The 25999-nt window shown below is 46.1% G+C and overlaps 1 protein-coding gene across 1 annotated transcript; it reads right to left on the reverse strand.

Moving 5' to 3' along the window:
• Positions 1 to 243: 243 nt before the first annotated feature.
• LOC115117345 (thrombospondin-1-like) lies at positions 244 to 25464 on the reverse strand. The gene is made up of 22 exons (XM_065008601.1): positions 25266 to 25464; positions 24893 to 24974; positions 24076 to 24635; positions 23725 to 23800; positions 22404 to 22496; positions 22074 to 22183; positions 21362 to 21487; positions 19721 to 19817; positions 18247 to 18420; positions 17771 to 17947; positions 11777 to 11950; positions 11259 to 11539; positions 10750 to 10968; positions 10252 to 10359; positions 8980 to 9139; positions 7953 to 8071; positions 4258 to 4492; positions 3877 to 4104; positions 3460 to 3731; positions 3274 to 3371; positions 3021 to 3160; positions 244 to 2863 (listed from the first exon to the last, which is right to left on the reverse strand). The coding sequence occupies exons 2-22, from the start codon at positions 24954 to 24956 to the stop codon at positions 2856 to 2858; spliced, it is 3519 nt and encodes a 1172-aa protein (XP_064864673.1). The 5' UTR covers positions 24957 to 24974; positions 25266 to 25464; the 3' UTR covers positions 244 to 2855.
• Between the last annotated feature and the right edge of the window lie 535 nt (positions 25465 to 25999).

The following is a 25999-nucleotide window of genomic DNA, read 5'->3' on the forward strand; positions in this document are numbered from 1 at the left end:
CAATAGGGTAGCCTAGTGGTTAGAGCGTTGGACTAGTAACCGGAAGTTTGCAAGTTCAAACGAGCTGACAAGGTACAAATCTGTCGTTCTGCCCCTGAACAGGCAGTTAACCCACTGTTCCTAGGCCGTCATTGAAAATAAGAATTTGTTCTTAACTCACTTGCCAAGTTAAATAAAGGAAAAAATGAAAATAATTGAATGTATGCATTGTGTTTGTGAAAAGACGTGAATACAGACAGAGAATGGATTTCAACAACTATTTATTGTTTCTGAAGTATATATAACAAAATAATTGCTATGGATAAAAACATCATTTTTTAAAAACATTGCACAACTAAGTAAAAATGTTTACAGACAACAAGCCTCACTAAATTGTACAAAAATAACGGTAAAAATAAAAATATAAACGATAAACAGAACATCCTCATGTCAGTGTGCAAACCGTTTATACATACGGACACGCCCCCTTCCGCAGGCAGCGAATCCTGATAAATTATTTAAATAGCATTTATCTACACGAATCGATCTCTCACACACAGAACAGCAAAGACAAAGCAAAACAGAATCATTTATCCATTAAAAGAGCATTGGACAAAAGACACAAAAGCAAAAATAGAATATGTATATAAAAACAACTCTCCCATTTGACTGTTTTTTTTTTTTACTGTAGGGGGGTGTTGGGCGGGGGTGGGTCTGTTTTGAAAAGAAAAGTAGTAATATTTACAGATTCATGGTACAGTAGCAATAAGATGTTGATCCATTTGTATTCTGTAAGCGTATTCTCGATCAAATTAATTATACAACAGCAATGAGGTATTATGTGTACATCAAAGGTTCCTTTGTTTTTAATCTCAGAAGAAAAGGATACACCGGTCACATACATGCCATTCTGAGTCAGATGCCCTAGTTCTAACCATGGCTATAATGGGATTAGAGTAAGATCCCACTTCTGACACCAAAGGCACCAGTCTGACTGACTCTGGATCAGTTTACACCTTGAACACTGGGGAATAGTCTTTACTTCCTCAAAGTATTTTTTGCCTAAAAGGACATACCCAAATCTATCTGCCTGTAGCTCAGGACCTGAAGCAAGGATATGCATATTATTGATGACATTTGAAAGGAAACACTTTGAAGTTTGTGAAAATGTGAAGTTAATGTAGGAGAATATAACACATTAAATCTGGGAAAAGATTATACAAAGAAAAAACATGCGTTTCATTTGTACTTTTTCGTACCATCATTTTTAAAATGCAAGAGGAAGGCCATAATGTATTATTAAAGCCCAGGCGCAATTGAGATTTTGGCCACTAGATGGCAGCAGTGTTTGTGCAACGTTTTAGACGGAATCAATGAACCATTGCATTTTTGTTCAAAATTTTGTTTTAAGACTGCCCAAATGTGCTTATTTGGTTTATTAATACATTTTTAAGTTCACAACTGTGCACTGGTATTATTTCATTGTATTAGCTTCTGTAAATTGGACAATGCAGTTAGATTAACAAGAATTTAAGCTTTCTTCCAATATCAGATATGTCTATGTCCTGGGAAATGTTCTTGTTACGTACAACTTAATGCTAATCACATTAGGCTACTTTAGCTGCTTCAACTCAACCGTCAAACAAAATTTCTTTTTTTTTAAGCTTCTAAAGATGTTCAATGTTTCTAAATGGATCTTTTTACATTTGTAAAATAAATTAACAGAATATTTGTAACATTTAATGTTCGAAATGGAAAGTGTCGTAATAGACAGAATGGCTTTGATTTACTGGCACTGTCAATGCCCTTTTTTAATTGGCCCTCCCATGTCATTTTCTGCAATGGTTTGATATGCTAAGATGGCCGCTCCCATCTTACCCTGAGTATCACTATGTTCCATTTCAACTGAACTATATCAATTTAATGCCAGCCACAAAGCCTACAAGCAATCATGTATTTGACAAAAAAGTATTTTGGCTCGTTTTAATTTTGGTTTGTTTTCTTTTGTCTCCAAGCGAACATATATAGAGGGGTAAAAGCAAGCGTTAAATGTCTTCTTATTTACACACAAACATACGTATATACATCATACATACACCATCCTCCATATCTTGTTGTTACGCAACTGACTTCCAAGGGCTACAAGTCCTTTCCTGACAAAACTTAAAGTAAAAAAGTCTTATTGCGTTCTTCAACCACTGAGCCAAAAACCCCTCATCATCAGAGTTGTATCGTTCAGAACCTACATCCGCCTAGATTTCTTTTTATATAAACGGAACATCACATAGTATTTCTTTGGGACGTCCATTCCAGAACAAAAAAGAGATGTATAGAAAGAGGGATAGCGAGAGAGAGATGGATAGCGAGAGAGAGATGGATAGAAAGAGGGATAGTGAGAGAGAGATGGATAGAAAGAGGGATAGCGAGAGAGAGATGGATAGAAAGAGGGATAGCGAGAGAGAGATGTAAAAGTTTGGAAGTGCATAGTTGTCCATCGGGAGACTTTCCCGCACAGGGATGAATGAGGTCTTTCAGATCAGAGAGAGATCGTCCGGACGGTTGGGAACATCGGTCGGTCTCTCACTCAGGCCAAGCAAACGGGCTGTTTTTTCCCGTCTCTACCTGCTCTGGGTGGGAAGGAGTGGCTTCTCTGATCTTCGACTGGCAGTCACCCGGATGGTTCTCTGTCCAAACCAGCATCAATTTACTCCGAGGCTGACCACAACAGAATTCCCCCCACCCGCCCCCTTCAGTGTGAGTCACGCAGAAGAAAAGAGGAGTAGAAAAAAACAGTCCCTGGACATTGTATTGGAATACATATCGTTCATATTTATACAGAAAGGTGCATTGTTCCAAGAGCTTCCTGCTCCGTGCAATTATGCATCTGAAAAAAAAACAAAGGACAAAAGTCAAGCATTAAACTTAGAACAAAACGGTTAAGTTATGTGGTCTGGTATTTCACATAAGTCTATTGTGAAAGAGATTCCACTAAACAAGTGTTGTTGGAGATAGTAAGATGTAGAAATGTCCTTGTTGCTTACCTCTGCATTCATACTTGAGGTCTGAGAAGTATACCATCTCTTGCGAGAAGACAAAGAGACCTAGTCTTCCGCCTGCGTACGTCTTGTCGTATACGCTCCCGGAATCCTTCATGATCCTCTTCCCCTCGTACATGACCACTCTGAAATTACAAACACGACTCTTGAGACAAACCATCAGAGGACATACAGTAAATACTGGCATTATGGAAAGCCTCAGAACTCTCCACCAGGCCAATGAGTCTCCAGTGCTTACCTGATGTGTCCTGTTCTTGGTCTGTGGATCAGGTGCCATCTGTAGGCTGTGAAGTCTTTCCAGCCAACATTCTTAGGGTCGTGCCACAGAGTCCTCACCTAGAGAAGGAAGGAGAAATATAGGGAGAGTTAGGTGGTGTTGTCCTGAGGTGTTTCCTGTGTGTGTTTGTGTGTTTGTCCATCTTACCTGTCCTGGGGTGTTGCCCGTGTGCCAGAGAGCGTTCCTGAGGTGCTCTCCAGGTCCAGTAGTAGAGTTGACCACCTTGATGGACAGTCCTGAGTATCCCTGAGCCTTGGTGGGTTTGTTGTTCCAGTAAGTCTGTGTGATCTGCTTCCACATCACCACGTAGAACCTGGAGCTGGACTGGTAGCCGAACACAAAGCCGGCGTAGTCATCATCTCTCTCTGTGTTGATGAAGAAAGTTCCACTGAAGTCCACAGAGTTGAACTCATCAAAACCTGAGAACGGAGAAACAGAGAAGATGTCAGTGAGAGGATGGTGTTTTTTTTAGTTAGGCTTGGGTTATTTTGAGATATCCCAAAGTCTAGAATCAATCAATCAAGCCACCCACTAATCAACCAACCACCCAACCAATCCACTCACCAACAGCAATGCCAGGGTCACAGTTGACGGTCTGGACCAGCTCTTTGCCTTGATGTCTGACCACCCAGTTGGGGTCGATCTGGGACGTTCCCTTGGGGTCCAGGGGAACCATCTGGAACTTCCTGAAGTCCGTTTCGCTGATGTCAAAGTTCTCCGGACACACGTCGTAGATGTCAGGGACGTTGTCTTGGTCAAAATCATCTTTGCAAACATCTCCGCGACCGTCACCTGGAAGAAGATTGAAAGTTCAGTAAATGACATGTTTTAGGATGAAGCAGCTAATGAACTTAACCGTTAACTAATGTCGAGAACCTTATTAGTTGAATAAGAAATTGAACTCCAATTTTATCTCGTATCTCTCCTATTCTTCATCTAACTCACCATCAGAGTCGAGCTGGTCAGGGTTGAAGGCCAGTCTGCAGTTGTCTTTCTCATCAGGGATCCCGTCGTTGTCGTCATCGTGGTCGCAGGCGTCTCCCTTGCCGTCTTTGTCATGGTCGGCCTGGTTAGCGTTGGGGATGTAGGGGCAGTTGTCCAGGTTATTCTGGTGGCCGTCCTCATCGATGTCCTGGTTGCTGTCACACTTGTCTCCCACACGGTCGTCATCAGAGTCAACCTGTAGAGGTAAATGACGATTTACATTAGCATGCTAGTTAATGTTAGCGGTTGCAACACAGTAGATACACCTGTTGGTGAAGATTAGTTAACATATTGTGAGTTGGTGGAGATTAGTTAACATACTGTGAGTTGGTGGTATTTAATTAACATACTGTGAGTTGGTGGAGATTAGTTAACATACTGTGAGTTGGTGGTATTTAATTAACATACTGTGAGTTGGTGGAGATTAGTTAACATACTGTGAGTTGGTGGAGATTAGTTAACATACTGTGAGTTGGTGGAGATTAGTTAACATACTGTGAGTTGGTGGAGATTAGTTAACATACTGTGAGTTGGTGGAGATTAGTTAACATACTGTGAGTTGGTGGAGATTAGTTAACATACTGTGAGTTGGTGGTATTTAATTAACATACTGTGAGTTGGTGGAGATTAGTTAACATACTGTGAGTTGGTGGTATTTAATTAACATACTGTGAGTTGGTGGAGATTAGTTAACATACTGTGAGTTGGTGGAGATTAGTTAACATACTGTGAGTTGGTGGAGATTAGTTAACATACTGTGAGTTGGTGGAGATTAGTTAACATACTGTGAGTTGGTGGAGATTAGTTAACATACTGTGAGTTGGTGGAGATTAGTTAACATACTGTGAGTTGCCCTGAGACACCGATGTGGCGTAAATTCTGTGCTCCTCTCCTATACTCCTACTGTAGATCTCCTTTGACACTGATCTAGGGTCTGTTTTGTGTTTCCTTCCTACAGGTAAAGTGTAGAACATGGGGAAGATAATGACACCTGATGCTGATTGGATTTCCAGCTGTACCATTTGTTTAACCTCTCATTTCCTAATATCTCTCCTCTCATGATGGACTATCCCCAGGCTCTGTTTACTCTCCCCTCTCTAAACCTGCCAAGATCAATTTGTCTTCTGGTGGAGCTTTTCATCTGCTGACAATCAAAATATTCTATAAACCCTGTACCCTATAAACACATCCCTTCTCTCTTCCTCCTTCCTTCCTTCTCTCCTCCTCCTTCCCTCCATTCTTCCCTCTCTCCTCCTCTCCTCCACTAGCACCAGTAGGCAGGTCTTTCCACAGACAGAAGCATTCTAGCCATATCCCTGCAGACATGAATCTCCTGTGCCTGCTGCTTGGCAAGACTACACATAGATTTCATTGCCTCACACGAGGCGAGGGAGGGAGAGAGGGAAGGATTGGATTGGTGTGAATTCCGCCCATTTCCCCCTAACTGAGTCCTGTTGTTCCGAACACATTCCTGGTCGTCAGTCTAGCATGGCACAGGTGGGATCCACACGGGGCTTGTGTGTGTGCCGACGCCCGACGGGGCACGCATACATCCAGGGGCGAGCCCATTCCTGGGTAATAACAACCAGCCCGGGGCCCCACCCTGGCCTCTACCCCTCCATCACTCCATCTTTCCTTCTGAGCAGTCAAAGCCAATGTCAATGCCCCATTGAAAAGCCTGGCTCCCCGTGCATGCTGTATGTGCCCCTGAGCTGCAGAGGATATAACTCCACCTTAACATGGCATGATACAGCCTAGACTTACAGCGACCCAGTACAGCGACCCATTACATCTACCCAGTACAGTGACCCATTACATCTACCCAGTACATCTACCCAGTACAGCGACCCATTACATCTACCCAGTACAGCGACCCATTACATCTACCCAGTACAGCGACCCATTACATCTACCCAGTACAGCGACCCATTACATCTACCCAGTACATCTACCCAGTACAGTGACCTATTACATCTACCCAGTACAGCGACCCAGTACATCTACCCAGTACAGTGACCCATTACATCTACCCAGTACAGCGACCCATTACATCTACCCAGTACAGCGACCCATTACATCTACCCAGTACATCTACCCAGTACAGCGACCCATTACATCTACCCAGTATAGCGACCCATTACATCTACCCAGTACAGCGACCCATTACATCTACCCAGTACATCTACCCAGTACAGTGACCTATTACATCTACCCAGTACATCTACCCATTACATCTACCCAGTACAGCGACCCAGTACAGTGACCCATTACATCTACCCAGTACATCTACCCATTACATCTACCCAGTACAGCGACCCAGTACAGTGACCCATTACATCTACCCAGTACAGCGACCCATTACATCTACCCAGTACATCTACCCAGTACAGTGACCTATTACATCTACCCAGTACAGCGACCCAGTACATCTACCCAGTACAGTGACCCATTACATCTACCCAGTATAGCGACCCAGTACAGCGACCCAGTACAGTGACCCATTACATCTACCCAGTACAGCGACCCATTACATCTACCCAGTACATCTACCCAGTACAGTGACCTATTACATCTACCCAGTACAGCGACCCAGTACATCTACCCAGTACATCTACCCAGTATAGCGACCCAGTACAGCGACCCAGTACAGTGACCCATTACATCTACCCAGTACAGTGACCCATTACATCTACCCAGTACAGTGACCCAGTACAGTGACCCATTACAGTGACCCAGTACAGTGACCCATTACAGTGACCCAGTACAGTGACCCATTACATCTACCCAGTACAGCGACCCATTACATCTACCAAGTACAGCGACCCAGTACAGCGACCCATTACATCTACCCAGTACAGTGACCCCTTACATCTACCCAGTACAGTGATCCATTACATCTACCCAGTACAGCAACCCAGTACAGTGACCCATTACATCTACCCATTACATCTACCCAGTACAGTGACCCAGTACAGTGACCCATTACAGTGACCCAGTACAGCGACCCATTACAGTGACCCATTACATCTACCCAGTACATCTACCCAGTACAGTGACCCAGTACAGTGACCCATTACAGTGACCCAGTACAGCGACCCATTACAGTGACCCATTACATCTACCCAGTACATCTACCCAGTACAGCGACCCAGTACAGCGACCCATTACATCTACCCAGTACAGCGACCCATTACATCTACCCAGTACAGTGACCCATTACATCTACCCAGTATAGCGACCCAGTACAGCGACCCAGTACAGTGGCCCATTACATCTACCCAGTGCAGCGACCCAGTACAGTGACCCAGTACAGTGACCCATTACATCTACCCAGTGCAGCGACCCAGTTCAGTGACCCATTACATCTACCCAGTGCAGTGACCCAGTGCAATGACCCAGTACAGTGACCCATTACATCTACCCAGTACAGCGACCCAGTACAGTGACCCATTACATCTACCCAGTACAGCGACCCAGTGCAGCGATCACTCAACAGAGAGAGTTCTTCTAGAATGACAGACAGTGTTTGTGATAGTGGCATGCATGTGTACCCCTACGCATCTCTGACTGCACGTGTGTGTGTGTGTGTGTGTATGTGTGTGTGTGTGTGTGTGTGTGTGTGTGTAGAATAGGTTGTAAGTGAATGTATTACACACCTGGTCAGGGTTGTGTTCCAGAGGACAGTTGTCACACATGTCTCCCACACCATCCAGGTCAGTGTCTCTCTGGTCCACGTTGTAGACGTACGGGCAGTTGTCTTTCTCATTCAGAATACCTGTTGGACCAATCACAGTAGTTGTTATTCCGGGGAAGAGGAGGAAGGTGAGGAAAATGACTTGTAGTTGAGCTAGTAATGCAATGCATGCTTGTGCATACTGTCAATTTGCACTTGGTTTCAAAGCGTTGTCATTGAACGGTGGGGTGCCTGCATTCAACACCAATCTACAGCATGTTCATTATATCGTATAGGTCTTAAATAGGGACAGATAAGCAACGTTAGAGTCTCTTAGGTTAGAGTCTCTTAGGTTAGAGTCTCTTAGGTCAGAGTATCTTAGGTCAGAGTCTCTTAGGTCAGAGTCTCTTAGGTCAGAGTCTCTTAGGTTAGAGTCTCTTAGGTTAGAGTCTCTTAGGTCAGAGTCTCTTAGATTAGAGTCTCTTAAGTTAGAGTCTCTTAGGTCAGAGTCTCTTACGTTAGAGTCTCTTAGGTTAGAGTCTCTTAGGTCAGAGTCTCTTAGGTCAGAGTCTCTTAGGTCAGAGTCTCTTAGGTCAGAGTCTCTTAGGTCAGAGTCTCTTAGGTTAGAGTCTCTTAGGTCAGAGTCTCTTAGGTTAGAGTCTCTTAGGTCAGAGTCTCTTAGGTCAGAGTCTCTTAGGTCAGAGTCTCTTAGGTCAGAGTCTCTTAGGTCAGAGTCTCTTACGTTAGAGTCTCTTAGGTTAGAGTCTCTTAGGTCAGAGTCTCCTAGGTCAGAGTCTCTTAGGTCAGAGTCTCTTAGGTCAGAGTCTCTTAGGTTAGAGTCTCTTAGGTCAGAGTCTCTTAGGTCAGAGTCTCTTACATTAGAGTCTCTTAGGTTAGAGTCTCTTAGGTTAGAGTCTCCTAGGTCAGAGTCTCTTAGGTCAGAGTCTCTTAGGTCAGAGTCTCTTAGGTCAGAGTCTCTTAGGTCAGAGTCTCTTAGGTTAGAGTCTCACCATCTCCATCAATGTCCACAGAGCAGGCGTCCCCTTCCCCGTTGTTGTCTGTGTCGGTCTGGTCAGGGTTGCTGTTGTAAGGACAGTTATCACAACGATCTCCAACATCATCTCTGTCATAGTCATATTGCCTGGGGTTGTACACGAACGGACAGTTATCCTGTAGAGAGGGGAGAGAGGGAGGAGGGGATAGGGGGAGGGAGAGGGAGAGAAGGGTAGATGGGGAGCGAGAGAGGGAGGGAGAAAGAGAGAGGCAGAGGAGAGAAATTGAGGGGGAAGGGAGAGAGAGGGGGGAGAGAGAGGAGAGGAGAGAGGCAGAGAGACAGAGGTTGGAGAGAGCGAGAGAGAGAGAGAGATTGAGAGAGGGAGAGAGGGAGAGATAGAGGGGGAAAGAGAGAGAGGAGAGGGAGAGAGAGAGAGGGGGAGAGGGGAGAGAGGGGGAGAGGGGAGGGAGAAAGGGGGATGAAGAGAGATGGAGAGAGGGAGTGATAGAGGGGGAAAGAGAGAGAGGGGGAGGGAGAGAGAGAGGAGAGGAGAGGGGAGGGAGAAACGGGAGAGGGGAGGGAGAGAGAGAGGTGGGAGGGAGGGAGATGGAGAGAGGGAGCGATAGAGGGGGAGGAAGAGAGATGGAGAGAGGGAGTGATAGAGGGGGAGGGAGAGAAATGGAGAGAGGGAGTGATAGAGGGGGAGCGAGAGAGCACTATTCAATTACTCCAGCCTCAGAACCGCCAGAAGAATCAGTTGTGTCCACTACCTTGCTTAGGAAAACATCTGACATGATATATTCATTTCAGATACTGTGCTTTTAACTTGCTGTGGTCTGTGTAACCTATATAGAGAGAGGAAGGATGAAAGCATGTTGCCTATTTAGGCCCGGTCCCAAATATAATGTTAGGACTAGCAGTTTATACCGCGGCTCGTTCAGAGTGGTACCTCTGTGTTGGGATTTGAGCTTTGTTTTCCTTCCCCTTATTTCACAGCATGAATGATGAATGTAAAACCACATTTATGTCTCACTGCCAAAACTGAACACACACAGACACACAGACACAGACACACACACACACACACACACACACACACACACACACACACACACACACACACACACACACACACACACACACACACACACACACACACACACACACACACTCGCTCATACACACACTGACTACCCAAGGAGGTAGCATAACCTGGATACATTTCTCTCAGTAAGGGGTAGGACGTCAGACCTTCAATGAGTGAATCAATGATTAATTCTTCACTTACCCTGTCGTCAGGAATGCCATCGTTGTCATCATCGTTGTCACACGCGTCACCAACACCATCCTTGTCGTAGTCTTCTTGGCCTGAGTTGGGAAGGTTGGGGCAGTTGTCCTACAAAAGAAAAGTCCCATCATACGTTTACACGATGTAGTCAACAAGCATGAATATTATATTTAACTATTGTAATAGTCCTTTAAGACATTAAATGTACCCGTTTTTTGTTTTTCTTTCAAAAAGATTTGTTCTTTCTAATTGCAGTCAGCATTGGCACGTCACTCAAAAGGGATGTGTGGTTTTTACTAGTTAAACAGCAAGCGGGACCTATTCAGGGATCTATTCAGGGATCTATTCAGGGATCTATTCAGGGACCTATTCAGGGATCTATTCAGGGACCTATTCAGGGATCTATTCAGGGATCTATTCAGGGATCTATTCAGGGATCTATTCAGTGATCTATTCAGGGACCTATTCAGGGATCTATACGAGTCAGGAAGTGCATACCTTCTTGCAGTGGTAGGTGGCGTTCTCCACACAGACCAGGTCTTGGTTGGGCCATCCGTCCAGGTCCGTGTCCTCACCACAGATGTGTCCGTTTCCGGCATAGCCAGGCTTACACTCACAGCGGTACATGGGGTCGGCAAAGTGTCCCAGGTAGTTACAGCGTGCGTTCTTGTTGCAGTCGTGGCTCCCATCCAAGCAGGGGTTACGTGGTGTACACACCTGGAGGGGGAGGAAGTGAAGAGTTGGTCAGACAAGCTGGGAAATATTGTGGCTACCTGGCTTTGTTTTCAAAGAGCTCAATCTGCTGACCGCCATGTAACAGATCTGGACAAAGAAAAGCTAGGCTTTTGTAAAGCGATCTTTGATCTTGTAAATTCCAAATTCTAAATTCTAAATTCTTAATTCTAAATTCCATATTTCTAAACTTCTAAATCAACTGAGGACAGAGATCCAGTATGACAGGACTATCATCCCAACTGTAGTCCACAGCACCAGGTGATCGTACCTACCTGTTTCTTGGCGATGGCCTCCTCCACTCCCCTGCCGAAGGGCTGAGGTCCAGAGTAGCGTGCGGGACAGGGCAGACAGTTGTAACCAGGGTCAGTGTTCTCACAGCGGTGGACTCCGTTGAACACGAAGCAAGCGTCAGGAACCTCTTTGCACTCGTCAATGTCCTCGCACTTGATGCCGTCACCAGAGTAACCAGTGGGACATTTCCCACAACTCCATGTTCCATCGGGAACGCTGGTGCACTTGGTCCCAGGAAAGCAGGGGTTAGATAGACAACCATCTGAGGACAGAGACATTGGCTTTCAGTACTGATTACTGACTGCTTCTAAGTACTAAGTGCTGTGTGTGTTTAAGTAGGCTTTTGTGTCTTTAATAAGCCCTAAAAGAATTAAAAGTCATATTTTGAAAGTGTTAGTGTACTAACTAAACTGTCTAAAAACGACAATTTTAGCAACTAATTCACAGCATGTAGGAGTGATAAGAGACGTGGGCTACTCATCCAGCGCCTGCTACTCACCGACGGGACAGGCGTTCCTGTTGCACAGCTGAGTGGCCTTGGAGTCACCCTGGCACTCCTTGCCACCATATTTGGGGGCGGGGTCGTTGCAGAGACGTTTACGTGTCTGGGCTCCTCCCCCACAGGTGGAAGAGCAGGTATCCCATAGCGACCAGGGTCCCCAGTTACCGTTGACTGAGAGTGAAGAAGAGAGACAGGTACAGGTCAGTACAGGTGTACGTGGTGTCCCTAGTAGGGTCTGTGTTGTATTAAATAGACACAATGACAAGTAGCCCGAGTGACAGTCTTTGTTTCTTTAGACAAATTCTTGTTTGTTGACGTGCCAAACAAACAGTGACAACCTGCTAGGGAAACCGACTATGTAGAGATAAGATGAGGATTGAGATTATGTATTTGACTAGAAACATCTCAAGGTGTGGTGTGCATGAAAAGGCATTTGGCTGGAAACATCTCACGGTGTGGTGTGCATGAAAAGGCATTTGGCTAGAAACATCTCAAGGTGTGGTGTGCATGAAAAGGCATTTGGCTGGAAACATCTCACAGTGTGGTGTGCATGAAAAGGCATTTGGCTGGAAACATCTCACAGTGTGGTGTGCATGAAAAGGCATTTGACTAGAAACATCTCACAGTGTGGTGTGCATGAAAAGGCATTTGGCTGGAAACATCTCACAGTGTGGTGTGCATGAAAAGGCATTTGACTAGAAACATCTCACGGTGTGGTGTGCATGAAAAGGCATTTGACTAGAAACATCTCACGGTGTGGTGTGCATGAAAAGGCATTTGGCTGGAAACATCTCACGGTGTGGTGTGCATGAAAAGGCATTTGGCTGGAAACATCTCACGGTGTGGTGTGCATGAAAAGGCATTTGGCTGGAAACATCTCACGGTGTGGTGTGCATGAAAAGGCATTTGACTAGAAACATCTCACGGTGTGGTGTGCATGAAAAGGCATTTGGCTGGAAACATCTCACGGTGTGGTGTGCATGAAAAGGCATTTGGCTGGAAACATCTCACGGTGTGGTGTGCATGAAAAGGCATTTGACTAGAAACATCTCACGGTGTGGTGTGCATGAAAAGGCATTTGGCTGGAAACATCTCACGGTGTGGTGTGCATGAAAAGGCATTTGGCTGGAAACATCTCACGGTGTGGTGTGCATGAAAAGGCATTTGGCTGGAAACATCTCACGGTGTGGTGTGCATGAAAAGGCATTTGACTAGAAACATCTCACGGTGTGGTGTGCATGAAAAGGCATTTGGCTGGAAACATCTCACGGTGTGGTGTGCATGAAAAGGCATTTGACTAGAAACATCTCACAGTGTGGTGTGCATGAAAAGGCATTTGGCTGGAAACATCTCACGGTGTGGTGTGCATGAAAAGGCATTTGGCTGGAAACATCTCACGGTGTGGTGTGCATGAAAAGGCATTTGGCTGGAAACATCTCACGGTGTGGTGTGCATGAAAAGGCATTTGGCTGGAAACATCTCACGGTGTGGTGTGCATGAAAAGGCATTTGGCTGGAAACATCTCACGGTGTGGTGTGCATGAAAAGGCATTTGACTAGAAACATCTCACGGTGTGGTGTGCATGAAAAGCCATTTGGCTGGAAACATCTCACGGTGTGGTGTGCATGAAAAGGCATTTGGGTGGAAACATCTCACGGTGTGGTGTGCATGAAAAGGCATTTGACTAGAAACATCTCACGGTGTGGTGTGCATGAAAAGGCATTTGGCTGGAAACATCTCACGGTGTGGTGTGCATGAAAAGGCATTTGGCTGGAAACATCTCACGGTGTGGTGTGCATGAAAAGGCATTTGGCTGGAAACATCTCACGGTGTGGTGTGCATGAAAAGGCATTTGACTAGAAACATCTCACGGTGTGGTGTGCATGAAAAGGCATTTGACTAGAAACATCTCACGGCATTTGGCTGGTGTGTGGTGTGCATGAAAAGGCATTTGGCTGGAAACATCTCACGGTGTGGTGTGCATGAAAAGGCATTTGGCTGGAAACATCTCACGGTGTGGTGTGCATGAAAAGGCATTTGACTAGAAACATCTCACGGTGTGGTGTGCATGAAAAGGCATTTGGCTGGAAACATCTCACGGTGTGGTGTGCATGAAAAGGCATTTGGCTGGAAACATCTCACCATGTGGTGTGCATGAAAAGGCATTTGGCTAGAATCATCTCACCGTGTGGTGTGCATGAAAAGGCATTTGACTAGAAACATCTCACAGTGTGGTGTGCATGAAAAGACATTTGGCTGGAAACATCTCACGGTGTGGTGTGCATGAAAAGGCATTTGACTAGAAACATCTCACGGTGTGGTGTGCATGAAAAGGCATTTGACTAGAAACATCTCACGGTGTGGTGTGCATGAAAAGGCATTTGGCTGGAAACATCTCACGGTGTGGTGTGCATGAAAAGGCATTTGGCTAGAAACATCTCAAGGTGTGGTGTGCATGAAAAGGCATTTGGCTGGAAACATCTCACGGTGTGGTGTGCATGAAAAGGCATTTGGCTGGAAACATCTCACGGTGTAGTGTGCATGAAAAGGCATTTAACTAGAAACATCTCACGGTATGGTGTGCATGAAAAGGCATTTGGCTGGAAACATCTCACAGTGTGGTGTGCATGAAAAGGCATTTGACTAATGTCATAACATATGTATTTGACTGGAAACATCTCATAGTGTGGTGTGCATGAAAAGGCATTTGGCTAGAGTCATCTCACCGTGTGGTGTGCATGAAAAGGCATTTGACTAGAAACATCTCACAGTGTGGTGTGCATGAAAAGGCATTTGACTAGAAACATCTCACCGTGTGGTGTGCATGAAAAGGCATTTAACTAGAAACATCTCACGGTGTGGTGTGCATGAAAAGGCATTTGGCTGGAAACATCTCACGGTGTGGTGTGCATGAAAAGGCATTTGACTAGAAACATCTCAAGGTGTGGTGTGCATGAAAAGGCATTTGGCTGGAAACATCTCACAGTGTGGTGTGCATGAAAAGGCATTTGACTAGAAACATCTCACGGTGTGGTGTGCATGAAAAGGCATTTGACTAGAAACATCTCATGGTGTGGTGTGCATGAAAAGGCATTTGACTAGAAACATCTCAAGGTGTGGTGTGCATGAAAAGGCATTTGGCTGGAAACATCTCACGGTGTGGTGTGCATGAAAAGGCATTTGACTAGAAACATCTCACGGTGTGGTGTGCATGAAAAGGCATTTGACTAGAAACATCTCACGGTGTGGTGTGCATGAAAAGGCATTTGACTAGAAACATCTCACAGTGTGGTGTGCATGAAAAGGCATTTGGCTGGAAACATCTCACGGTGTGGTGTGCATGAAAAGGCATTTGACTAGAAACATCTCACAGTGTGGTGTGCATGAAAAGGCATTTGACTATTTGACCTCACCTATTTGACCTCATTTGACCTCACCTCGCTCATCAACTCATCCCTGACCGCTGGCTACGTCCCTTCCGTCTTCAAGAGAGCGAGAGTTGCACCCCTTCTGAAAAAACCTACACTCGATCCCTTCGATGTCAACAACTACAGACCAGTATCCCTTCTTTCTTTTCTCTCCAAAACTCTTGAACGTGCCGTCTTTGGCCAGCTCTCCCGCTATCTCTCTCAGAATGACCTTCTTGATCCAAATCAGTCAGGTTTCAAGACTAGTCATTCAACTGAGACTGCTCTTCTCTGTATCACGGAGGCGCTCCGCACTGCTAAAGCTAACTCTCTCTCCTCTGCTCTCATCCTTCTAGACCTATCGGCTGCCTTCGATACTGTGAACCATCAGATCCTCCTCTCCACCCTCTCCGAGTTGGGCATCTCCGGCGCGGCCCACGCTTGGATTGCGTCCTACCTGACAGGTCGCTCCTACCAGGTGGCGTGGCGAGAATCTGTCTCCTCACCACGTGCTCTCACCACTGGTGTCCCCCAGGGCTCTGTTCTAGGCCCTCTCCTATTCTCGCTATACACCAAGTCACTTGGCTCTGTCATAACCTCACAAGGTCTCTCCTATCATTGCTATGCAGACGACACACAATTAATCTTCTCCTTTCCCCCTTCTGATGACCAGGTGGCGAATCGCATCTCTGCATGTCTGGCAGACATATCAGTGTGGATGACGGATCACCACCTCAAGCTGAACCTCGGCAAGACGGAGCTGCTCTTCCTCCCGGGGAAGGACTGCCCGTTCCATGATCTCGCCATCACGGTTGACAACTCCATTGTGTCCTCCTCCCAGAGCGCTAAGAACCTTGGCGTGATCCTGGACAACACCCTGTCGTTCTCAAATAACATCAAGGCGGTGGCCCGTTCCTGTAGGTTCATGCTCTACAACATCCGCAGAGTACGACCCTGCCTCACACAGGAAGCGGCGCAGGTCCTAATCCAGGCACTTGTCATCTCCCGTCTGGATTACTGCAACTCGCTGTTGGCTGGGCTCCCTGCCTGTGCCATTAAACCCTACAACTCATCCAGAACGCCGCAGCCCGTCTGGTGTTCAACCTTCCCAAGTTCTCTCACGCCACTCCGCTCCTCCGCTCTCCACTGGCTTCCAGTTGAAGCTCGCATCCGCTACAAGACCATGGTGCTTGCCTACGGAGCTGTGAGGGGAACGGCACCTCAGTACCTCCAGGCTCTGATCAGGCCCTACACCCAAACAAGGGCACTGCGTTCATCCACCTCTGGCCTGCTCGCCTCCCTACCACTGAGGAAGTACAGTTCCCGCTCAGCCCAGTCAAAACTGTTCGCTGCTCTGGCCCCCCAATGGTGGAACAAACTCCCTCACGACGCCAGGACAGCGGAGTCATTCACCACCTTCCGGAGACACCTGAAACCCCACCTCTTTAAGGAATACCTAGGATAGGATAAAGTAATCCTTCTCACCCCCCCTTAAAAGATTTAGATGCACTATTGTAAAGTGGCTGTTCCACTGGATGTCATAAGGTGAATGCACCAATTTGTAAGTCGCTCTGGATAAGAGCGTCTGCTAAATGACTTAAATGTAAATGTAAATATGACTAGAAACATCTCACAGTGTGGTGTGCATGAAAAGGCATTTGACTAGAAACATCTCACAGTGTGGTGTGCATGAAAAGGCATTTGGCTGGAAACATCTCACGGTGTGGTGTGCATGAAAAGGCATTTGACTAGAAACATCTCACAGTGTGGTGTGCATGAAAAGGCATTTGACTAGAAACATCTCACAGTGTGGTGTGCATGAAAAGGCATTTGGCTGGAAACATCTCACGTGTGGTGTGCATGAAAAGGCATTTGACTAGAAACATCTCACGGTGTGGTGTGCATGAAAAGGCATTTGACTAGAAACATCTCACGGTGTGGTGTGCATGAAAAGGCATTTGACTAGAAACATCTCACGGTGTGGTGTGCATGAAAAGGCATTTGACTAGAAACATCTCACGGTGTGGTGTGCATGAAAAGGCATTTGACTAGAAACATCTCACGGTGTGGTGTGCATGAAAAGGCATTTGACTAGAAACATCTCACGGTGTGGTGTGCATGAAAAGGCATTTGACTAGAAACATCTCACGGTGTGGTGTGCATGAAAAGGCATTTGACTAGAAACATCTCACGGTGTGGTGTGCATGAAAAGGCATTTGACTAGAAACATCTCACGGTGTGGTGTGCATGAAAAGGCATTTGACTAGAAACATCTCACGGTGTGGTGTGCATGAAAAGGCATTTGACTAGAAACATCTCACGGTGTGGTGTGCATGAAAAGGCATTTGACTAGAAACATCTCACGGTGTGGTGTGCATGAAAAGGCATTTGACTAGAAACATCTCACGGTGTGGTGTGCATGAAAAGGCATTTGACTAGAAACATCTCACGGTGTGGTGTGCATGAAAAGGCATTTGACTAGAAACATCTCACGGTGTGGTGTGCATGAAAAGGCATTTGACGGATGTCAAATGGAGATGACCCAGTTCTTGTGCATAAAAGCCTGTGACTTAATGGTACTCACTTGGGCAGGGTGACTTGGTGCACTTCTCAGTCTGTCTTCCCTCTCCTTGGCAGTCCTTGCCTCCCAGCTGGGGTGTGGGGGAGTTGCAGAGGCGGATACGGGTGATGACACCCGCCCCACAGGTGACCGAGCAGGAAGACCAGGGGGACCAGTGGCTCCAGGAGCCGTCCTGCCTGACTGGAGGGACAACACAGAGCAGAGGTCAGAGGTTAAAGGTCAGGGGTCAATGAGAAACTTGGTTATGGGTATATAGGTCATTGTCCAGTCAAAAGAGGGTAAAATATGCTCAAGTGTTATGGCAGTGACTTGTTGCTCTGTAGAGACACAGGTGGCTGATCTGTGGATGGATACTTAGATGTGGGTGCAGGTCTATCGTTTCTGTCACCATGGATACAAATCTGTGATAGAAGTTTCCCTGTGTGACGATTGATGAATGTGATTTGTTTGGTCGTTTGTCATGTGAACACTGAACTCACAGCGTTTGTCACACTCCTGAAGGTAGCAGTCCCTGGTTTGGACGGAGGTTCCCTCGCAGTTGTTGTTGATGCGGTCGCAGGAACGGCCCCTCTGCTGAATGCCCCGCCCACAAGACACGGAACAGTGTGTCCATTCAGACCAGAGGGACCAGCCGTCCTCCGCATAGTCACTCACTATGGAGACAGCGAGAGAAGGAGGGAGAGGAGGAAGGGAGGGGAGGAGCGAGAAAGAGTGAGGATAGATGGAAGAGGAGGGAGGGAGGGGAGGGAGAGGAGGTAGAATAGGTGAGGGAGGAAGAGAGGAGGAAGGAAGGAAGGAAGGAGAGAGGGAAGGAGCGAGGAGAAGGTGGGAGGGAAGGAGCGAGGAGAGGGAGGGAGGGAAGGAGCGAGGAGAGGGAGGGAGGGAGAGGAGGAAGAGGAGGGGAGGGAAGGAGAGGAGGAAGAGGAGGGGAGGGAAGGAGCGAGGAGGAGGAGAGAGAGGGAGACAATGAGAGAGCTATTGGACTGCAGAGTCCCCAAGCAGAAAATGAGGGTTATAAGCTCTTAAAGGTCTTAAAGCTCCAGTCTAATGTACTGAGTTTAACCCCGGGGTGTGTGTGTGTGGTGTGTATGTGTGTGTGTGTGTGTGTGTGTGTGTGTGTGTGTGTGTGTGTGTGTGTGTGTGTGTGTGTGTGTGTGTAGAGTCAGAGAGATGGCCCACTCCAGGAATTTCAGGGGCAGGAGAAAACCCAGTGGAAATGGATAAGTCCCTCTAGAAATATGACTGGGATCTCCCATTGACCGTTGTTACTTTAAAGAGCAAATTGAATTTGCTCATAGCAGGGTTCTTGATCATGTCAAAACTTTTGAGTGACCTTTTGAGAGGTTCTCCATGTGTCTTTAGATTTTAGGGGCCACTGCTGTCTTAGGTATGTGGAAAATGTCACTTGTTCTTGAGTTTAGGATGGCAGCGCTGAACAGCCCAACAATTTTCCATTCCACTTAAACCAATTTGGCCAAATTATAGCCATTAAAAGTTGAAGATTCAAAGATGTTTTGGGGTGGATAACACGCCACTGTTCCCGACACACTCATACGTTGACGAGCCAGAGAACTTAAATCACCCTTAAAATGAATTTGGTTTTCTTGAATAGAAACCTTTACATCCAGAAAGGTTGTTGTGGTTTCATGTTTTAGTTGGTGAAGGAGGTCCAAATAGCTGGCAGTAAATGGAGTGTTGTTTGAAATGGCCTGTTTGTCTTAGAGACATTAAGCCCTAGGACAACTCAGGCCATTCATAGATTTACAGTAAAACAGAACAAGCTTTGGGTTCATAATACAGTAGTATACTGTCAACCTTTGTTTGTATGTTTTATGTTACTTCCTGAGAGCTGAATAGTTTGGTTGGAAGTTGGAACGGCACAAATGGAACCATAGAATCAGAACCGTTCATTCTAATTCTAGAGTTGGAACGATGGAGAATAGAGAAACGTACGTGTTCCACAGCGCGGGCAACACTCTCCATCAGACACGGTGGCGTTGGCACAGGGGATCAGTGGGCAGGAGATCTTGCGGCATACGGTGGCAGAGTTCTGCAGAGGGGCGGAGACAGTGACAAAGGACTAGGTCATTTCTTGAACTTGAAGAACGTGTCGTCACTCAGGTAGGTGGTAAAAAAAAAAAAGAAGAAGAATCTATCAAATGTATTTTCTAAAGACGTTTTTACATTAGCAGCCACACTATGAAAACAGCACTGTACACTATGAAAACAGCACTGTACACTATGAAAACAGCACTGTACACTATGAAAACAGCACTGCACACTATGAAAACAGCACTGTACACTATGAAAACAGCACTGTACACTATGAAAACAGCACTGTACACTATGAAAACAGCACTGTACACTATGAAAACAGCACTGTACACTATGAAAACAGCACTGTACACTATGAAAACAGCACTGTACACTATGAAAACAGCACTGTACACTATGAAAACAGCACTGTACACTATGAAAACAGCACTGCACACTATGAAAACAGCACTGTACACTATGAAAACAGCACTGCACACTATGAAAACAGCACTGTACACTATGAAAACAGCACTGTACACTATGAAAACAGCACTGTACACTATGAAAACAGCACTGCACACTATGAAAACAGCACTGTACACTATGAAAACAGCACTGTACACTATGAAAACAGCACTGCACACTATGAAAACAGCACTGTACACTATGAAAACAGCACTGCACACTATGAAAACAGCACTGTACACTATGAAAACAGCACTGCACACTATAAAAACAGCACTGTACACTATGAAAACAGCACTGTACACTATGAAAACAGCACTGTACACTATGAAAACAGCACTGCACACTATGAAAACAGCACTGCACACTATGAAAACAACACTGTACACTATGAAAACAGCACTGCACACTATGAAAACAGCACTGTACACACTGAGTGTACAAAACATGAACACCTGCTCTTTCCATGACGAAGGGGAGGAGACAGGTTACAGATGGATGTTTAAGCCTTGATAATATTGAGACACGGATTGTGTATGTGCGCCATTCAGAGGGTGAATTGATGAAGTGCCTTTGAACGGGGTAGTAGGTGACAGGGGCACCGGTTTGTGTCAAGAACTGCAACGCTGCTGGGTTTTTCATGCTCTTTAGTTTCCTGTGTGTATCAAGAATGGTCTACCACCCAAAAGACATCTAGCCAACTTGAGCGGGGGGGGGGGGGGGGTGAAACTAAATTTTTAGGAAGGTGTTCTTAATGTTTTGTACATTCAGTGCATGTCATGTTGTGTGGTATGTGTGTGTGTGTGTGTGTGCTGAGAGGAACATCCCTCCTGTTCAGGCTCTGTCTGTTCACTGCACTGGTAGGCCTGGGCCATGGTCAGATCACTACAGACCCACTGTTGGCCTGATTCCAGCCTCCTCCTCCTACCCAATTACTGGCCAGATGACAGAGCTCTGGAGTAGTGAGCAGGCGCTTGCTGAGTTGGGGGATGAGTGTGTGTTTGCAAGTGGCTGTGGCTGTGTGCAAGTGCAAACACACAGACTTGACCCCCCACACACACACACACACAGTCTCTCGACTTCGGTCCTTACCTGACAAGTGCACTCAGTGCAGTCGTCGACGGTCCACTCGGCCTTGTTCTTGTGGACGATGCCGTTGTGCAGACAGACTCCACTGTGGATCCCCGCTCTGTTCATCAACAGCTTGTTCTCATCCGTCTGATAGGAGCAGACAGATATGAAACATTCAGTATGAATACGATATGAGAAGAGCGCTCAGTCCCTCAAGGGTTAAGGGTTTCATATCCACACACTTTCAATTTTCATTTATTGATAGCCTGAGTGGTTTGGAGGAGACTCATGTGTTTGAGAACGCCTGTAACCACCTCACACTGGTTTATCATTAAGAAGTCTTCCAAGTGAGAGTTAATTAAGAAAAGTGGACCTAATTTGATGTAATGAATGAATTACAATGCAGTTTGTCAGATTAGCTGGTACTGGGAGACCAGTATGCTAAGCAAGGTACACATGCAGTGGCAGAACAACTGGTTGTTGCAGAGTCTCATGCCACAGACAGACGGACACAGACAGACAGAGACAGACAGACACAGACAGACAGACAGACAGACAGACAGACAGACAGACAGACAGACAGACAGACAGACAGACAGACAGACAGACAGACAGACAGACAGACAGACAGACAGACAGACAGACAGACAGACAGACAGACAGACAGACAGACAGACAGACAGACAGACAGACAGACAGACATCTGGTTCAGGAGTCAGGTGTGTTTCCTCACCACTTTGCGCAGCTCGTTAGACAGCTCCTTCACCACCACTCCCAGCCCCTTCAGTTCCTTGAACATGCCAGCCAGGTCCTCACAGGAGAACCCACAGATCATCTGCAGGTCTGGAGGGAAGGAAAACACCATAGAGATACATTCATTCCATGGGAAACACAGAGTGACCATCAGTGTACATGAAGGCTTCCAGAATTACTTTCAACTCCCTACAGCTACAGACAACTGTTGACAGTAGAATAGAATGCTTTATCTTCTGTGTTGTTCTCTTCCTATTGAGGAGCCTTTAACAGGGTTTAATATGGAGACCGGCAGTTTGGTTGTGTTTACCTTTACTTTTGTGGCCAGTGTAGTCAGTCCTAATGGCAGGGCTGGACCCATTGATGGGGTTGTCCATAACGATGATTCTATCAGTCAGAACAGCTGAGGAGAGGGAAGGACATGAGGGGAGAAGAAGGTAGACATAGGGGGAGAGGGAGGGGGGAGACAGAGGGAGAGGGGAGACATATGGAGAGGGGAGACAGAGGGAGAGGGAGGGGGAGACAGAGGGAGAGGGGAGAGAGAGGGAGAGGGAGGGGGAGACAGAGGGAGAGGGAGGGGGAGACAGAGGGAGAGGGAGGGGGAGACAGAGTGAGAGGGAGGGGGGGAGACAGAGTGAGAGGGAGAGGGGAGACAGAGGGAGAGGGGAGACAGAGGGAGAGGGAGGGGGAGACAGAGGGAGAGGGAGGGGGAGACAAAGGGAGAGGGAGGGGGAGAGGGGAGACAGAGTGAGAGGGAGGGGGAGACAGAGGGAGAGGGAGGGGGAGGGGGAGACAAAGGGAGAGGGAGGGGGAGACAGAGGGAGGGGAGGGGGAAGACAGAGGGGAGAGAGAGAGAAAGAGAGGAGGGGAGTGAGAAACGGGGGAGAAGGAGGGATACAGATGGGAGATAGAGGGAGGGAGAGAGAGAGATAAATGAGATGGAGTGGGAGAGGGTTGGAGGGAGGGAGGGAGGGAGGGGAGTAAGTGGGAGGGAGGGAAGAAGGGATATAGAGGAGGTTGGGAGAAAGAGGGAGGGAGTAAGAACACACAGAGAGACAGTTAGAGCACTGTAGACTGTAATGGTAATACCCACCAGACCACATCAGACCACATTAGACCACAACAGACACACTATAGACTGTAATGGCAATACCCACCAGACCACATCAGACCACATTAGACCACAACAGACACACTATAGACTGTAATGGTAATACCCACTAGACCACAACAGACACACTGTAGACTGTAATGCTAATACACATCAGACCACAACAGACACACAGTCCCCAGGGCTCATTGGTGACATAACTACAGTTGGGAATATGTAACTACAGTCAGGGTATTGCAGCATCATACAGAACATTGCAGCATCATACTATCTTGAATCACCAATGAAGTTAATGAGCTAATGTGCCCAGCCCTGGGGAGGCATTGAAGTGTTAGTAAACTTCCCAGCTTTTCCATGGCAATATAAACGTGACCCCCCCCCTCCTTCTCAACTTTCCCATGAGGCTTTTAAACAGTCATGCATATTCTTAGGAATGGCTTGCTGGCTTCAGCATAACAACCAGTGATGTACGGATAAACACACAAAGATGCTTTCTGTTATTAATGATTATGTTACTTACAGTTTTGGCATCCTTTGTTGCGCAGTATCGCTTCTAGAGTGGTTCCAAAGACAAAGCGAACGTTTTGGAGCACCCCCTGCGAGAATCAATGGTACATTTTTACCTCTAGTACCTCACCGTTACTATCACTCTGCTCTATGCAACACTATGGGTCACTTAGATGGGTTTTCAATACCGTGTGTAACTTTTACGCATCGGTCTATGGGTTTTACGCACGATAATATTTACGCGTGTACGTGTTACACAATCCTATATTCAACACTTACTAAACATCTAAAGCAACTCGACAACGTATAATATCTGGGTCCATCATGCGTCGTTGCGTGAGCTCTGCATGTGCGCTTCACTTACCATGAACCGGTCCTTCACCGCTCCTTTCCCGATTCTGAGACGCGCCGTGATGGGAGTCTCCTGAGTGAGGATGCTCTGGATGGGAGCGTCCAGTTCCGCCGTGTTCACCTCCTCACAGCCAACATACAGCTGCGCCCGGTCCTCCTGCACGAACAGCGTAATATTCTTCCAGTAGCCCGTCGCCAAGTCCACATCTTCTATCGACACCACCTGTTGCTTATTCACTGTAGAGAAAACCACATCCAGGGTGTTCGCTTTCCCGTTGGAGACGATCTCGAACACGGCTCCGGATCCGTCACGCTTTTCCACCGTCAGGAGGGAGCCCCTGGTCCGCTTGAACTGCTTGAAGTTGAGGAGGAGAAGGAATCCCCTCTCCGCGTGGATGGAATCAATGAGGTCCCTGAAGGAGCTCTCGGGGACCTCGGGGATCAGGTCCGGGTTGAGGATCTTGTAGGCGGGACTGTATGGGTCGTCGCCCTTCACTAGGGTCACTCCGTGGTTCTTCTTGGAGACGTGGACCAGCTCGAACAGGTCGTACACGCTATTGTCGTCTCGGCTCTCTGTATGCAGGAGACCGGGGAATGAGCGTAAACAGTTAGTCTTTGTCTACTTGTCTTTGGAATGGATTATTGTTGTTGTGAAGAATAAACTCTAAAATCATCTCTATGTTGAACCATTGTCAGGGTAAATCAATACATTAAGAGGATTTAATAATGCATTTAAAAACGTTGATGTTTTTCTATAGTTTAATGTTCAAATCGAAGCTCAAACTCCTTTCATTCTAGAGTAGACGAACTCATCAGGAAAATGATTTCACCTGCAACTCGTACGCTCTCGCAGGTCCAAAGCATCAATAGCAGAAATATTCCTGTCAACGTCATGGTGAAACTGGTTTTTACCTATGAAAAATAAACATAGAAACGTCAAAGGTCCACTTTTCACAAAAGTTCATGTGTGCGCACACATGACTGCAAGTCGCTTTGGATAAAAGCGTCTGCTAAATGTGATATATTATAGTAATATTTATACATAAAATACATTTTTTAAACATCTAAATAAACAATCATCAAAACACATTATTATTTCACACTTTATTATGTCACATTATTTATTTATAATAGAATATACTAATAAAAATATATACATTTGGATAGATTCCTTGAAAGAAAATCGAAATATTGCTCACCCACCTGTTGAATGAAAAGAGCAGAGAGAAACAGTCAAATCCAAATAGAAATTGAAATCCAATAATAATCCACAAGATTCAAGCGTTTCTTGATTTTTTTTTTTAACGGAATGGGTTCTGATTTAATACGCAGAAATGTCGTTTCTTTTGTTGCTTTAATTTAATGGTAATTCTCTCCGGTATCGGACGCTAGAACTTAACTGTAAACCAGGGGACAAAGTGCTATTTAAATAGTTTCATGACATTCCTAAGAACGCGTCTCGCCCAATCGGATGGTAGAAGGAAAAAGGGACGAGCTTCTGGTGAGAGGGGGAGAAAAAAAAGCGCCACATTCCAGAGGCCAAATTCCATGACTGGATCCACACTTAATAGAACATCGTTTCCGGTTATTGTCTCACACGCCGGTCTGAAATGTTCTCGTTTTATAACAAAAATCCACCTCTCTATCTTTGAACCTTTTGCGCATGTTTGATAAATGTTGTTTTAATTCTCTTTCCCAGAATTGCCATTATCAATCAAGTTTTCTGGCCAAGTGGCAAGTCATGCACATGTGTCTTTATCACCAGACTGCTGTACATCTATGTGAAAAGTTGAATGAAAATAGAGGTGCTATTAGAAATCGTATAGAAACGGGTCCTTATTTGTTTCCCCGACTGCGCTTCAGAGGTTTGGTAGAGGATGCTCAATCAGGCAACGGAAGGGATTTTATTCCCTACTGCTGTTCCGGGTTTGTCCGCT

The sequence above is a fragment of the Oncorhynchus nerka genome, linkage group LG24 (genome assembly GCF_034236695.1).
Source record: "Oncorhynchus nerka isolate Pitt River linkage group LG24, Oner_Uvic_2.0, whole genome shotgun sequence".
Classification (NCBI taxonomy): Eukaryota; Metazoa; Chordata; class Actinopteri; order Salmoniformes; family Salmonidae; genus Oncorhynchus; species Oncorhynchus nerka.

Bases quoted from the DNA above. Each gene is read 5' to 3' on its own strand.
- LOC115117345 (XM_065008601.1), bottom strand. From the start codon at position 24,956: ATGACGTTGACAGGAATATTTCTGCTATTGATGCTTTGGACCTGCGAG. The intron at 4,493-7,952 runs GTGTGTAATACA...TTACCTCTACAG, and splicing joins TGGAACACAACCCTGACCAG to GTTGACTCTGATGACGACCG. The intron at 3,372-3,459 runs GTAAGATGGACA...TTCCTTCTCTAG, and splicing joins CGGGCAACACCCCAGGACAG to GTGAGGACTCTGTGGCACGA.